General features: G+C 40.6%; 1 protein-coding gene and 1 long non-coding RNA gene across 57 annotated transcripts in view; one reads left to right on the top strand and one right to left on the bottom strand.

Annotated features, from left to right (window-relative positions):
- The window catches only part of TTLL5 (tubulin tyrosine ligase like 5), a 295,793-nt gene that overhangs the window by 132,400 nt on the left and 150,476 nt on the right, over positions 1 to 12,917 (bottom strand). For all 51 annotated transcript variants that reach the window (XM_063715226.1, XM_063715251.1, XM_063715254.1 and 48 more), the window contains 1 exon segment: positions 3,476 to 3,630. In XM_063715226.1, the coding sequence (XP_063571296.1) occupies positions 3,476 to 3,630 (155 nt within the window).
- Positions 1 to 12,917, top strand: part of LOC129049791 (uncharacterized) — a 51,518-nt gene that overhangs the window by 15,616 nt on the left and 22,985 nt on the right. For 2 of the 6 annotated variants that reach the window (XR_008513118.2, XR_008513116.2), the window contains 2 exons: positions 3,700 to 3,822; positions 9,021 to 9,181. The exons of 3 other annotated variants lie outside the window; for them this stretch is intronic. This is a non-coding gene — a long non-coding RNA (uncharacterized LOC129049791). Of the gene's footprint in view, positions 1 to 3,699; positions 3,823 to 9,020; positions 9,182 to 12,917 lie in introns of those variants that run through there. One more of the 6 variants, XR_008513117.2, reaches the window with a different exon arrangement.

Genomic DNA, 12,917 nt, shown 5'->3' with positions numbered 1-12,917 from the left:
TGTGTGAAAAAGCCAGAGGTGGATAAAAATAATTCAATGACAAATGCTGGAAAAACATACAAAGGGGCAGGAGCCAGACATTCGTGGGATTCCCTGACAGCTCGATCCACAAGGAAGGGCCGGACTGGAAAAAAACAGGGCCTCAGGTTCCTGCCAAGCTGTCTGAGGCCCTGTTCTTCCCAAGTCATTCCAAGCAGCAGCCAAGACTTTACAGTAACCCTTCCATGTCTCACAAAGAAAAATGCACTAAGAACCCACTGAGTGCTCCACACCTAGAAAATTCTCCCTGATGTAATCCAATTCCATGGAAGGCTGGCAGTAATGATGAGATGGCTCTGCACATCAACTTTCAGCTCCTAATGACTTCCCATGTAACCCAAAAATGGATAATTAAAAGGCAGCTTGAAAAATCTAATCTTTCTCATTGGCTAAAGAAAAGTTAACACACCCATGTATCAGCACCTAGAAACTGAAAACATCACTTTAAGGAAGAGAGAGGTCATAAACACTTGGTACCTGCATCCTGGAGTCCCTACTGTATAATTCTAAGTCGGCCTTGCTTGGAGGCACACCTCAGGCTTCTAAACATGTGACTGTATTTGGCTCTAACTACTTTCTCTTCTGGAGAATGGCCTGCAATTAATCTCACTTATTACCTCTGAAAAGTAACAACAGAGGGACGGCTGGCCAAGTCCAACTCCAGAGTGTCTAGGGAACTGCAAGCTACATGGCCAGGCCTCAGACTGTCTGGGCAAGTCGTGGGCTCTTTGCCTTCTTCTCCCACAACAAAGCCTGAACAGGACTCCAGACAGACCAAAGGAACCAAGGGATTTGAGGCGCTGGGCTGAGCTTACACTGACCCAATGGGAGACGACAACCCTGAGGCTACATTTGGGGTGATTTCAAAACAGCGGGAGAACAAGGTCGTTTGATGAAAACTTGTGTGATCCATAAAATTGGGAACAATAGCAACACCATAGGGAAATGAAAAATAACACTATTTGCAGAGTTCTTGTGAGTCACCAGTTTTCATTCCTGTGGCTACCAAGTCAGTGAATTCTCTGACATGCAGAGATGAAAAGTACAGCTAGCAATGGGATTCTCTTTACATTTTATTACAGTTTACAGGGCAGCCCCTAGTTTAGTGAATTATCAGAACTAAACTGGAATCCACTGTTGCTACTGTAGAAAAACTATTGAGAGTAACTTTTATTTACCTAGCGCCTACTTCCAGGGAGATCAAAGTGCTTTAAAGGCAATCTAAAAGCTCTCAAAACAGGCCACTTCATATGTAAGTATGCTTACCCAATAAAAAGATTAAATGAATAGCTTAGGGTCACTTAATGTCAAAACCAGTAATAAAACTCAGATCTCTAAGCTACAAATCCTGTATTCATTAAACTTAGTCATCCTTACGACTAAAGGAGGAACAACAAGAGACTAAATATCCACAAAACAGTGACTTACCAGGTATAAATAGAAACCAGGACATTGAGCTGTGCAGGTTGTATGCTGCAGGTATGGCTGGGGCCTATATCACAGCCAAGTCTGGAAGGACCTCTGAGAATTCACTCAGGGCTCCTTTAGGGTGGGTGCCTCTGGGAATTCCATGTGGAACTGGGACTCTCAAGCTCAGGCTCCAGGCAGTGCTGGCAACCAGAGGTCACCTGGGGGTAGAGGAAAATGTCCCAGGGCTACCCTGAACTGAAATGGGACTTGAAAACTGGCTCTTGTGTTTGAAGAGGAGGTAAAGAGAGGGCTGCTGTGGGTAAAAAGAAAAGGAAAAGACCAGGGGACTTTGTGGGGATTGCTTTTTGGCTGGAATGGGTCAGAAGTAAATCGTGTAATGCACCATGAGCATTATCGCAGCCTTGTGGGCAGTCTGGCTGGGAGAAGGCCACTCACAGTACTGAACCTTAGGTCCTGGCACATCCTTGACAGAACTCATCATCTTTCACCTCACTACTAACAGGCGCTACCAAAAGAAAGCTCTAAACCCAGCCACAATTGTTATTAAAAATGTTTTTCCTCATTCCATCTACAAGTACAAAAAGTGCTAAAACTCAGTTTCTCCAAAATGTGTGGTTTTAACATTTTGTTTACAGTAGGAGCAATGCCTGTGGCCTTGTCATACACACATTATATCCAAAATTGCAGTGAAAATGTCTTCCATAAAAACAAGGCTCTGAATTTAAAATGAAAATGGAATATCTGGAAATTTTTTTATGGAAAATAAAGCTCTATGGTATAAACAGAATTTCTTGTTTACGACTGATGTTTTACAGCAGACTTCTCCTGGGGAGAGAACTGTGGGGAGGATGCTCTGCCTTAAAAAGTCCTGCCTCTTGGTCTTTTGTTCTTTATAATTCTCAGTTAACATGATTCTTTTCACCCCGACCACAATGATCACTGGTATGAAAGACACCGTACCGCAGGATGATGTAATGTGCTTATATCTATGCTGCTTCCTGGGCAGAGCTTCTGCTTCCCAAATTAGTTCCTTAAGTAATAATTCTAACACCAATAGATACTTTACCAACAACTAGGTATTTCCTCCATGTCCAAGTCTTCAGTAGCCCCTCTGAATCTCAGGGCAAAGCAGCATACTAAAAGGCAGAGGCTGGAAGTACTGGCATGGGGTGTGAGGGCTTGGTCGGGCACCTGTGGTAAAACTTCTTTGGTTGGAGGGAACAATATCTCAGCTGGTCAGAATACTTCATTGTAACAGTCACATTTCTCTCTAGCTCATTTGACTCAGGGACTGATGCAATTTAATCCATATTTAATAGGCACTAAAGCAAGATGTGCTGGGAATCCATTGCTTTTTTTTTTTTTAATACGGGGTAATTAAAACACACGGCAAGACCAGAATTCAATACAGTGGTTTCTTTTTTAATTTGGAAGCTGCTTACATCATCGCCAGAAGCTACTTGGATTTTATCTTTAGCCACATCTCTCAACTACATAAAGGAAATTTCCTTCCCACTTCCCAATAAGCATTGTTCAGCGAGGTTGTTTGAGTTCAGTTAAATGAAACTAGATAAAAAAATAAAAAACAAATATGTCCTTCAAAAGAACAGAGTCTAAAGTTACTGAAACACAATGTAGTATAAAAAAAAGTATAAACAACATAAGGTATTAAAAAAAAAAAAGAGACAAGGACAAAGTGCAAAAAGTTGGCACATAAAAATGATGACTATAAGCAAGGATTAAACATAGTGTAAATTCTTGATCTTTTACCCTAAGGTGATTTTCTTAGCTATCTCAGAAATGTCCTTTTCATTTGATATGCCTGAAAACTGTCTTACAAATAAAATGAGGCTCTCTTAGTCAGGTGCCAGAGGATCGAGGCAGGTGGAGAAAGGGCATATGCCTTAGTGCTATCTCCATACAGAACTCAAGGTGGGAATGGCTTGCTTGGGACACAGGCCATCCCTGAGTAACCCAAATGCTAGTTGCAGGGCCCTTCACATACCTGCTTCCAGGAGGGCTGGAGTGATTCTCGGGAGCTTGGGGGTCTGACTGTGTTGACCATGTCGGGCCACTAGGACTGATGATGGGTCGGAGGGTTGGGGGAGTTGAAGCACTGCTTCTGTTTACGATGCCAGTTGCCAAATTCAGGTTTGTTACCTAGAAATAAAGCAAGGGAAATAACCTGACTTTACAGAGTTTTTAAAAAGCATCATTAACAACATATAGGCAAAATCAAGTCAAGGCCAACAGATGCTGACCCCTCTGAGCTGAAGCTGTGGCTGTGACAGACACCCAGGAAGGAATGGCTCCTGTGCACAAAGAGCAGAAGTGAGAGTGGTCAATGTCAGTGTAAGTTAACAAGCATTTATTTTGCTCCTACTAAGTGCAGGGCACTGGACTGTGCCGGGTGCTATGAAAAACAAAGACGAATAACAAAAACAGCAAGAATCTACTGAGTAGACAATGTTCAAAGAAACCAGGTGAACTAGTCTTTCTGCCCTTGTTACCCCATTTGAATGTTCTAAATGCTCAGTAAATTTTAGTTATAAATAACATTCTTATAATACACAAAGAACCCACTGATTTAGAAAGAAAAAAGACAGGAGAAAAATAGTCATGGACTTCAATAAATAATGTACAAAGAAGGAATACAATTAGCCAATTAAACATGTAAAACTAGTCATCATTTCTACTGGTAAATGTAAATTATAAGAAAGACATGCAAATTACAAAGAAATGCAAGTTACAAGACACCATTTTTGCATATCACTTTGGTATACAATATTTAAAGATAGTATCCAATAATGGCAAAGGGTGAAATTAGGTACTTACACTACTTGTGTGACTATAAATTGGTAGAATCTTCCTAGAAATCAACTGGCAATACCTTATTAAAATATATTACAATATTTGTATATTTTGATACTACAATCTAGCTTCTGGGAACTATACAACAAAACAATTGCAGATGATTAATGACAGGTGGCTATCATAATAGCAGTCAATATTTATTAGAACTCACTAGGTGCCAAGCTATGTGTAAATGAGTACGTCGCACACATCTCACTTAAATTGCCACAAGTCTGTTGGTAAGTACCATGATAATACTCATTTTACAAGAAGGAAACCGAGGCCTATGATTGCATTGAGGCCTAGAAATAAATGGCAGAACAAGAATTCAAACCATAGTTTTTCAACTGCCAAAGCCCATTTTCTTACTCACTACACTATACTGTGAATACTGAAAATCAAGCATTGTTTTTAATACTGAAAAAGGAGATCTAAATGGCTAACAATATTGTTAAATAAATTTTTCCCTAAGTAAGACAATATTACGTATGCATTAACATTTTTTGAAAAATAAAAAAAAAAAAAAAAAAAGAAAGAAAAAGAAAAATAGGCCAGGCGCAGTGGCTCATGCCTGTAACCCCAACATTTTGGGAGGCTGAGGCGAGTGGATTACAAGGTTAGGAGATTGAGACCAGCCTGGCTAACGTGGTGAAACCACATGTCTACTAGAAATCAAAAAAAAAAAAAAAATTAGCCAGGCGTGGTGGCAGGCACCTGTAGTCCCAGCTACTCGGGAGGCTGAGGCAAGAGAATTGTTTGAACCTGGGAGGCAGAGGTTGCAGTGAGAAGAGATCACGCCACTGCACTCGAGCCTGGGTGACAGAGCGAGACTCCATCTTGAAAAAAAAAAAAAAAAAAGAAAAGAAAAGAAAAGAAAAATAATGATATAGGAACATGCTAATATCCCAAGTAAAAAAAATCGTGGTAGCAAAAATCACAATATGCAACTGTATAGAGTAGATCCAAGTTTCTTTAAACACATACACACACAAACACAAGTGAACAGACATTCCTGAAGACTAGAAATAAAAATCCAGACTATAAGTAGCATTTATTTCTGAATTACAACTTATTTTCTTCCTTATCTATATTCTCCAAATTTTCTAAACTGAGCATGTATTACCTTTTATAATAAAAAATTATTTTAAAGTTGTTATGGCAAATACAGATGTATTTAAAACCTAGGCAGTGGTAGTGGAATCAGAAAAGAAAGAATGGGGCCAGGTACGGTGGCTCATGCTTATAATCCCAACACTTTGGGAGGCTGAGGCAGGCGGATCACAAGGTCAGGAGATGGAGACCATCCTGGCTAACATGGTGAAACCCCGTATCTACTAAAAATACAAAAAAATTAGCTGGGTGTGGTGGCAGGCACCTGTAGTCCCAGCTACTCGGGAGGCTGAGGCAAGAGAATGGTGTGAACCCAGGAGGTGGAGCTTGCAGTGAGCCAAGATCTCGCTACTGCACTCCAGCCTGGGCGACACAGCGAGACTCCATCTCAAAAAAAAAAAAAAAAAAAAAGAAAAGAAAAGAAAGAATGGTTGTGAGAAGCATTTCAAAGTAAGATATACCGGGACTGTTGAAGAGAGAGAAGATACAAAGCTGAAGGCAGGATTTTGAGCATGAGACACTAGAGAACAGTAGTGAAAGTCATCAGACTGGAGATGTAAATTCCAAGGCAAATGTTTTGCTATAAAATGTTCTAAGGGCCTAATAATTTTCAAACTACAAATGAGAGAATTATGTTTTTTTTCCTAAAAATTCTGAAAGAAAAAAGGTCATTTTTAGCAAGAGTATAGTGTTTCATTCCTAGTTATAGAATTCAATAAGTGAAAACAAGCTCAGGACTGTGTCTTTACACCAAAGGACTAAAAATAATTTTCTTGGAAAGAAAGTTGTTTTCCATAGGTCAGGAGCAATTCCCAGTGTCTGTGGAGGCTGCACTCTCCAGTGTGAACCAGTCTTTGGAAGAAAGCCTCACCGGCCATACATGATTTATCATTTCTGTCCCCTACTGCTTCTACAAGGGGGAGAAGAAGGGCATATGCTAACTAAAAGGCAGGAAAGAGGCTGGGCGTGGTGGCTTACACCTGTAATCCCAGCACTTTGGGAGGCCAAGGCGGGTGGATCACGAGGTCAAGACATCGAGACCATCCTGGCCAACATGGTGAAATCCCATCTCTACTAAAAATACAAAAATTAGCTGGGCATGGTGGTGTGCGCCTGTAGTCCCAGCTACTCAGGAGACTGAGGCAGGAGAATTGCTTGAACCCAGCAGTCAGAGGCTGCAGTGAGCTGAGACAGCGCCACTGCACTCCAGCCTGGCGACAGAGCGAGACTCTTGTCTCAAAAAAAAAAAAAAAAAAAGACAGGGAAGAAGGGAAGATATAGTAGCAAATTATGGTAGTAACTTCTCTGGCCACTAGTTTCTCTGAAATGCCTTGTCCTTCTTCCTATATCCTAGGGGCAATGTAGGTCAGGCCTTCAGACAATGAACCAGACTCCCTGTACTCCTGAACTCACTCCTGCCCCACACTGACTCCTCTGCTTTCCTGCCCTGATTTGACCATCAGACCTTTTATATTAGACATGATCTTGAAACTTACAGAAAAAGTACAGTGAGAAAGGTCTTTATGATAACTAACAGCTTCTCCAATTACTGCTTTAGTTGTGCCAAGAACTTAATAAAGGAAGCTTAATAATTTATAGGGGAATATCAATAAATAAACAATGTGCACACTTTACCATGTTTAGTATAAATGGTATCGTCTGGAGATTAGTGAATGGAAAGGAGAGGAGATAAAAGATTTAGTAAACCTATCCTTTGGCAAGACTGCCCCTAATTTAAACATCATCATATGCATCTTAACAGTTAACACTTACGGAACACTCACTATGTGCAATGACCTTTCATTATGGCTTTATTTATTTTTTTTTTTTGAGACAGAGTCTCACTCTGTCACCCCGGTTGGAGTACAGTGGCGAAATCTTGGCTCACTGCAACATCTACCTCCTGAGTTCAAGTGATTCTCCTGCCTCAGCCTCCCAAGTAGCTGGAATTACAGGCATCTGCCACCAGGCTAATTTTTGTATTTTTAGTAGAGACAGGATTTCACCATGTTGGCCAGGCTGGTAACCCCTGACCTCAAGTGGTCTACCTGCCTTGGCCTCCCAAAGTGCTGGGTGCTTGCATGATCTTGAAGTGCATTATCTCATTTAACCCTGAGCAATCCCTTTGTAACAGGTTCTACTGTTACTCATTTTACAAAAGGGGAAGCCAAAGTCAAAAGAGGGTAAACAACTAGACAATAGTCACACATCTGTAAGTGGCAGGGCCAAGACAGAACAGAGAGTGTTCGCCTTCCAGCGCATGTGGTCTACTTTTCCCAAATAATATGGTTTAATGAGTCTTTACAGTAGTGGTGTCAGGCACTCTGGGTTTTATATTTCACTTAGTCCTTACCCATTATTCACAGAGGTAGATACTGTTCCATACCATTTCACAAGCGGAGAAACTAAGGCTCAGAGAGGTTATGATAAGTAATTTGCTCAAAGTCACATAAAAGTTGCAGAACTGGTACTCCAAGTTTTAAAAATCTTTTCTAGTTTGGAAACTAGTAGGAAAACAATCCTAGTTACCCTTAATTATTAGAGATTTTTAAAATATCATCAGATACAGACCTCAAGTTCTTAAAACAGTGATTATACAGAGATTGACAAAACTATACCAGCTTTTCCTTCTTTCCCTTTGATTTTACTTCCCACTTGTTATCTTTCATCAGAAGATATTAAAGAAGTAACAAAGAAAAAACATCCTCGGCCAGTTTTGTTTCTTGGCAGGTAAAAAGTGACTTGATCATGAAATTACTTTTGGATTATTGGAGGGTTACGTTTATTCACATAACAACCATTCCTGATGTGATGGATAAACCAAGAAGTGGCAGCCACTGTGATTCCGTTTTATGCAAAAGCAAAGTATCATTCTTAATTTGAGAAACAGCAAAAGTGACTGCTACTTAAATGAGAGACTATACAAGGAATGAGAAAACTTTAAAAGCTTCTCACCTTTCTCTCTAAAGGATTCCTGCTAAAAGAAAACAAAAAATCTGTTCCTACCAAATGATAATAACCTGCCCCTCTAGATTAAATATTCTATTCTTAGACTTGTGGATTTTTTGTCTAGAAGACACTCAGCACATATGCCAGACCTAACACCCCCACATCCCTCACCCAGCAGTCTCTTCCTAGGACTCATATTGCTAACCCATAATGAAGCAACTCGGGGCTGACTTGAAGATGGTCTCAGAATCTTCTTTACACATTTCTCCAAGTAGCCATCACTGATCTATCGGAAAAACAAGTGAAATAAATCATTTTCTGTCTTCTAGAATGATCTGTGATAATGGAAATGTTCTGTAATGTGCACTGTTCAATACAGTAACCCCTAGCCACATGTGACTACTATGCATGTGAAATATGCCTGCTATGACTGAGGAACTGGATTTTAAGCTTTATATAATTTAAAAGTCAAAAGCCAGATGTAGCTAGTGGTTACCTTATTGCACAGCACAGCTCTAGACTCTCAATCAGATCTGGCTACATGTTATGTATACAGATTTACATCTGACTAAATTTTGCACCAAGCAAATTATCTCTAGATTAAATTAAGTAAGAAAACCTCTGGTCTTTCTTTTCAGCTTCCCACTTTTTTCCAGAATGGGAAGAAGGAGTCACTGAACAAAAATGAATCTAAGCATCAATTCTGGCTTTAGAACTGCCTTGCCCTGCCTAGAGAAGACCTAAGGGCAGGGAAAATCTCCCAGTATCGGATGAGACCTTAATAAACTCTACAAGCCAATTAGGGTTCATACCCGAAGGTTTCTTCCCTAACAGGACAGAAAGATGATGATTACAGACGTCACCAGGCTACATCCACTTCTCTATCCATCTACATTTCTCCAAATAACATAACAAAACCAGCTTTGATCAGATGAAGAGAAAGTGATAAAGAGCAGTTACAGGTGCCTGATATACAACGATGATCAACATTTCATTGCTAAATAATTTTTTAAAAGAACAGGCTTACAGTACATGAAGAGACAGCACCACTCACAAAATCAATCACTGGCTCACCATTTTTGTTAGTAGTACAGGTTAACTGTCCCTTAACAGAAATACTTGGGACCAAAAGTGTTTTGCATTTCAGATTTTTTTGTATTTTGGAATATTTGCATTATACCAATTGAGCATCCCAAATCTGAAAACCTGAAATATCATGTAGGTGGCTCAAAAAATTTCAAATTTTAGAGCAGCTTGGATTTTGGATTTTTAAATCAGGGACACTCAACCTATATTAGGATATTAAAGTGGAGGTCATAGCCATTGGGTCAGTTGGCTTCTCTGGGCTAATAACTAGTGTCTATGCTATTAAATCTAGGCTTGCCAACCTACGAATTCATGTTATTGGTCACAAAGGGGTCTGGAAAACAGACAGGAGATAGCTGAAAACCTACTGCATTTTTTTTTTTTAATTGAAACCATGACTCAAAGAACATGCCCTACTAATAAAGGTAATCAACATCTTTAAGTGAAAAACACAAGTATATACACATAAGAAGCTTATAAGTCTGTGTTTGGACCTTTAAAATTTTCTACTATAATCAATTTTAATATGCTACTTTTTAGATCCACTACAGTAACAGTAATAATAACAACAAAACTATATTAATACTAATGATGGCTAAATTCAAAAAACAGTTTGGGCCAGGCACGGTGGCTCACACCTGTAATACCAGCACTTTGGGAGGCCAAAGCACGTGGATCGTTGGAGCCCAGGAGTTTGAGACCAGTCTGGGCAACATGGTGAAACCCCGTCTCCACTAAAAATATAAAAATTAGCTGAGTGTGGTGGTGCATGCTTCTAGTTCCAGCTACCAGGGAGGCTGAGGTGGGAAGGACTGCTTGAGCGCAGGAGGTTGAGAATGCAGTGAGCTGAGATCACACCACTGCACTCCAGCCTGGATAATAGAGCAAGACCCTGTCTCAAACACACACAAACACACACACACACACACACACACACACGAGATCACACCACTGCACTCCAGCCTGGATAATACAGCAAGACCCTGTCTCAAACACACACACACACACACACACACACACACACACACACACACACACACTGGATAATACAGCAAGACCCTGTCTCAAACACACACACACACACACACACACACACACACACACACACACACACACCTTGTTCCAGGCAACGCGCTAAGCATATTTTATGTATATTAACTTATTTAGTCTTCAAGACAGGTAGATGGGGAAACTGAGGTTGAGAGATAAAATAACTTGCTCAAGAACAAATAATTGTTATGTGTCAGCCCCTGGATTCAATTCCTGGTCTGCCTGATGAAAATTCTCCCAATCTTGTTGTTTTAATCACTGTGTTATCTCACTGCCTTGTACCATTGAGCCTCATGACTTAGAATTCTGTCTCTGGACCAAGAGCACCTGCATTACTGGGAGCATATTAAAAATGCAGAATCTTGGCCCAGCCCCAGCCCCAGCCCCAGCTGCACTGAACCAAAATTTGCATTTTCAAGATCCACGGGAAACTTACTTGCATTGCAGAGTTTGAGAAGCACTTGTTACCAGGAATGGTAGCTAAGGAAAGGAGAGAACAGGCAAAAGGAACCATTCAATGCTTCCTCTCCTCCACAAAGCTCAGGGGTAGGGGATTTTCCAAAAAACAGCAGAAATGCCTTTGATGGGGTGAAGACAAGATACAAAACAACAAAAGGGAATGAGAAGGGAAAACAGTTTCATTAGCAACTTTAAGGTTTTACTATTTCTCAATGTTGTTCAGATGCTCAAACATTAAAATGAGTAATCATTAAATATGCCAAGAATGCAAAAGTGGACAAAACAGCTTAGGACAAACTTCAGAAAACCCCAAGATTACTTGCTATGCTTCCCTGAGAAATAGTGGTAAAAACAAAAAAACAAAAAGCAAGAAATTTAAGCCTAAAAACAGTCAACTTGTTCCACATGTCTCTGCCCCTGCCTCCCTCTAGCTGGCTGCTGCTAAGTGAGTAACTGCCTGTGGGAAATCTGGTCACAAGATCCTACCTCCACCTAAGCTTTGGGGCCTGCTTGGCAGATGTTTCACCCCTTGCTCTCCTCCTCCTCCTCCCCCTCCTGCTTTTCCTCTTCCTCTGCTCCCACTCTCCTGGACAGCTTATCCAGATGTTCCACTCCCATTCTCTGCCTCATGTCCATTGCCACGATGACCTCAGTGCGTTTTTCCTTTAGTACCAAATCACTGTTTATTTTAGAGCCAATCTTCCGAATAAGGCAGGTGAGCAAATATCTGAATGTGTGGGGTAGGGACACATTGCATGCATACCATCTAGACAGGTGTTTAAATTATAGCAGGAATAAATACAGGTGATGGATTGAAAAGGGGGTAGGAGAAACCCAGAGAAAGAGGCCAATTTCCGGTGGCTGGCCCGCCCAAGTGTTACTGCTTGTTACTGCTGTTTGTTAAAAGTCGTGCTGCTGCCAGCACTATAATTAAGTGCTTCTTATATATATATATATAGAATATATATATATATAGAATTATATATATATATTATATATATATAGTGCACTATAATTATGATGGAGCTTCCCTGTTGAATCTTAGAATATACCTACCATCCACCCAGATACATAACCTTTTGGTATATGAAGAGGGTTTGAAGACAAGCCTAGCTATTTCAATGCTGCATGCTCTCAAAAATGCTGCAGTCCCGAATGCTTAAGAGAAGTCCAAACCTCAAAGATAGTAAGTGCTGTATTGCCTATCACAGGCAAAGCCTTGAGGAAAGTGCTAACGCATGTGCAGATAAAAACGTGGCCCTTCCCTGCCCTCAAGCCATGTTGGAATTTATAATTACTAGGTCAGACAAGATTGTAAGACAAAAAGCAGTATTTAAGACCTCCAGAATGCAGTAAGTGCCATAAAAGAACAGCTAAAGAAACTAAAAAAATGGCATCTGGGCGGGGCCTAAAATAATAGGTAGGAGGAAAGAAAAATCGTCAGACAAGCAGGGAGAACATCTGAGAAAGAGAAAGTAGTCTAATTCAGCAAAAGCATCGCATGATAGAAGATAGGGACAGACAGATAAACAGCTTGGGGAGGCCCTTGAATGTCAGACTAATGATTCTGTCCTTGATCTAGTAGACAACAGTAAGCCTGCTCACAGGTTCTGACAGAGCCATGCTACATGAGAACCTTGGTTGCAGACCCTTCTACTCCCAAACACACACACACACACACACACACACACAGAGACTCTCTCTCTCTCTCATTCTCTCTCTTTCCCCACCCCCTCTATTTCTCCCTCCCACTCCCTACCTCCAGTTAGCAGCTAGTTTCACCAGTTGAGTAGAAAAGTGGTTAATGTCTCTGCAAGGCTATCAAGGAAATTAGGAGTCCTAAATCACCTATTTTTGCCTGGGCCACAAGGGAGGGACTGCTTTAGAATTCAGGGAAATAAAATGATCAGTGACTAGAGTTGAGAGATGTGTTACTCTTG

Source organism: Pongo abelii, chromosome 15 (genome assembly GCF_028885655.2).
Source record: "Pongo abelii isolate AG06213 chromosome 15, NHGRI_mPonAbe1-v2.0_pri, whole genome shotgun sequence".
NCBI classification, from domain to species: Eukaryota; Metazoa; Chordata; class Mammalia; order Primates; family Hominidae; genus Pongo; species Pongo abelii.
Note: the sequence above shows the minus strand (reverse complement) of the source record. Positions and strands in the feature narration are given on the sequence as shown.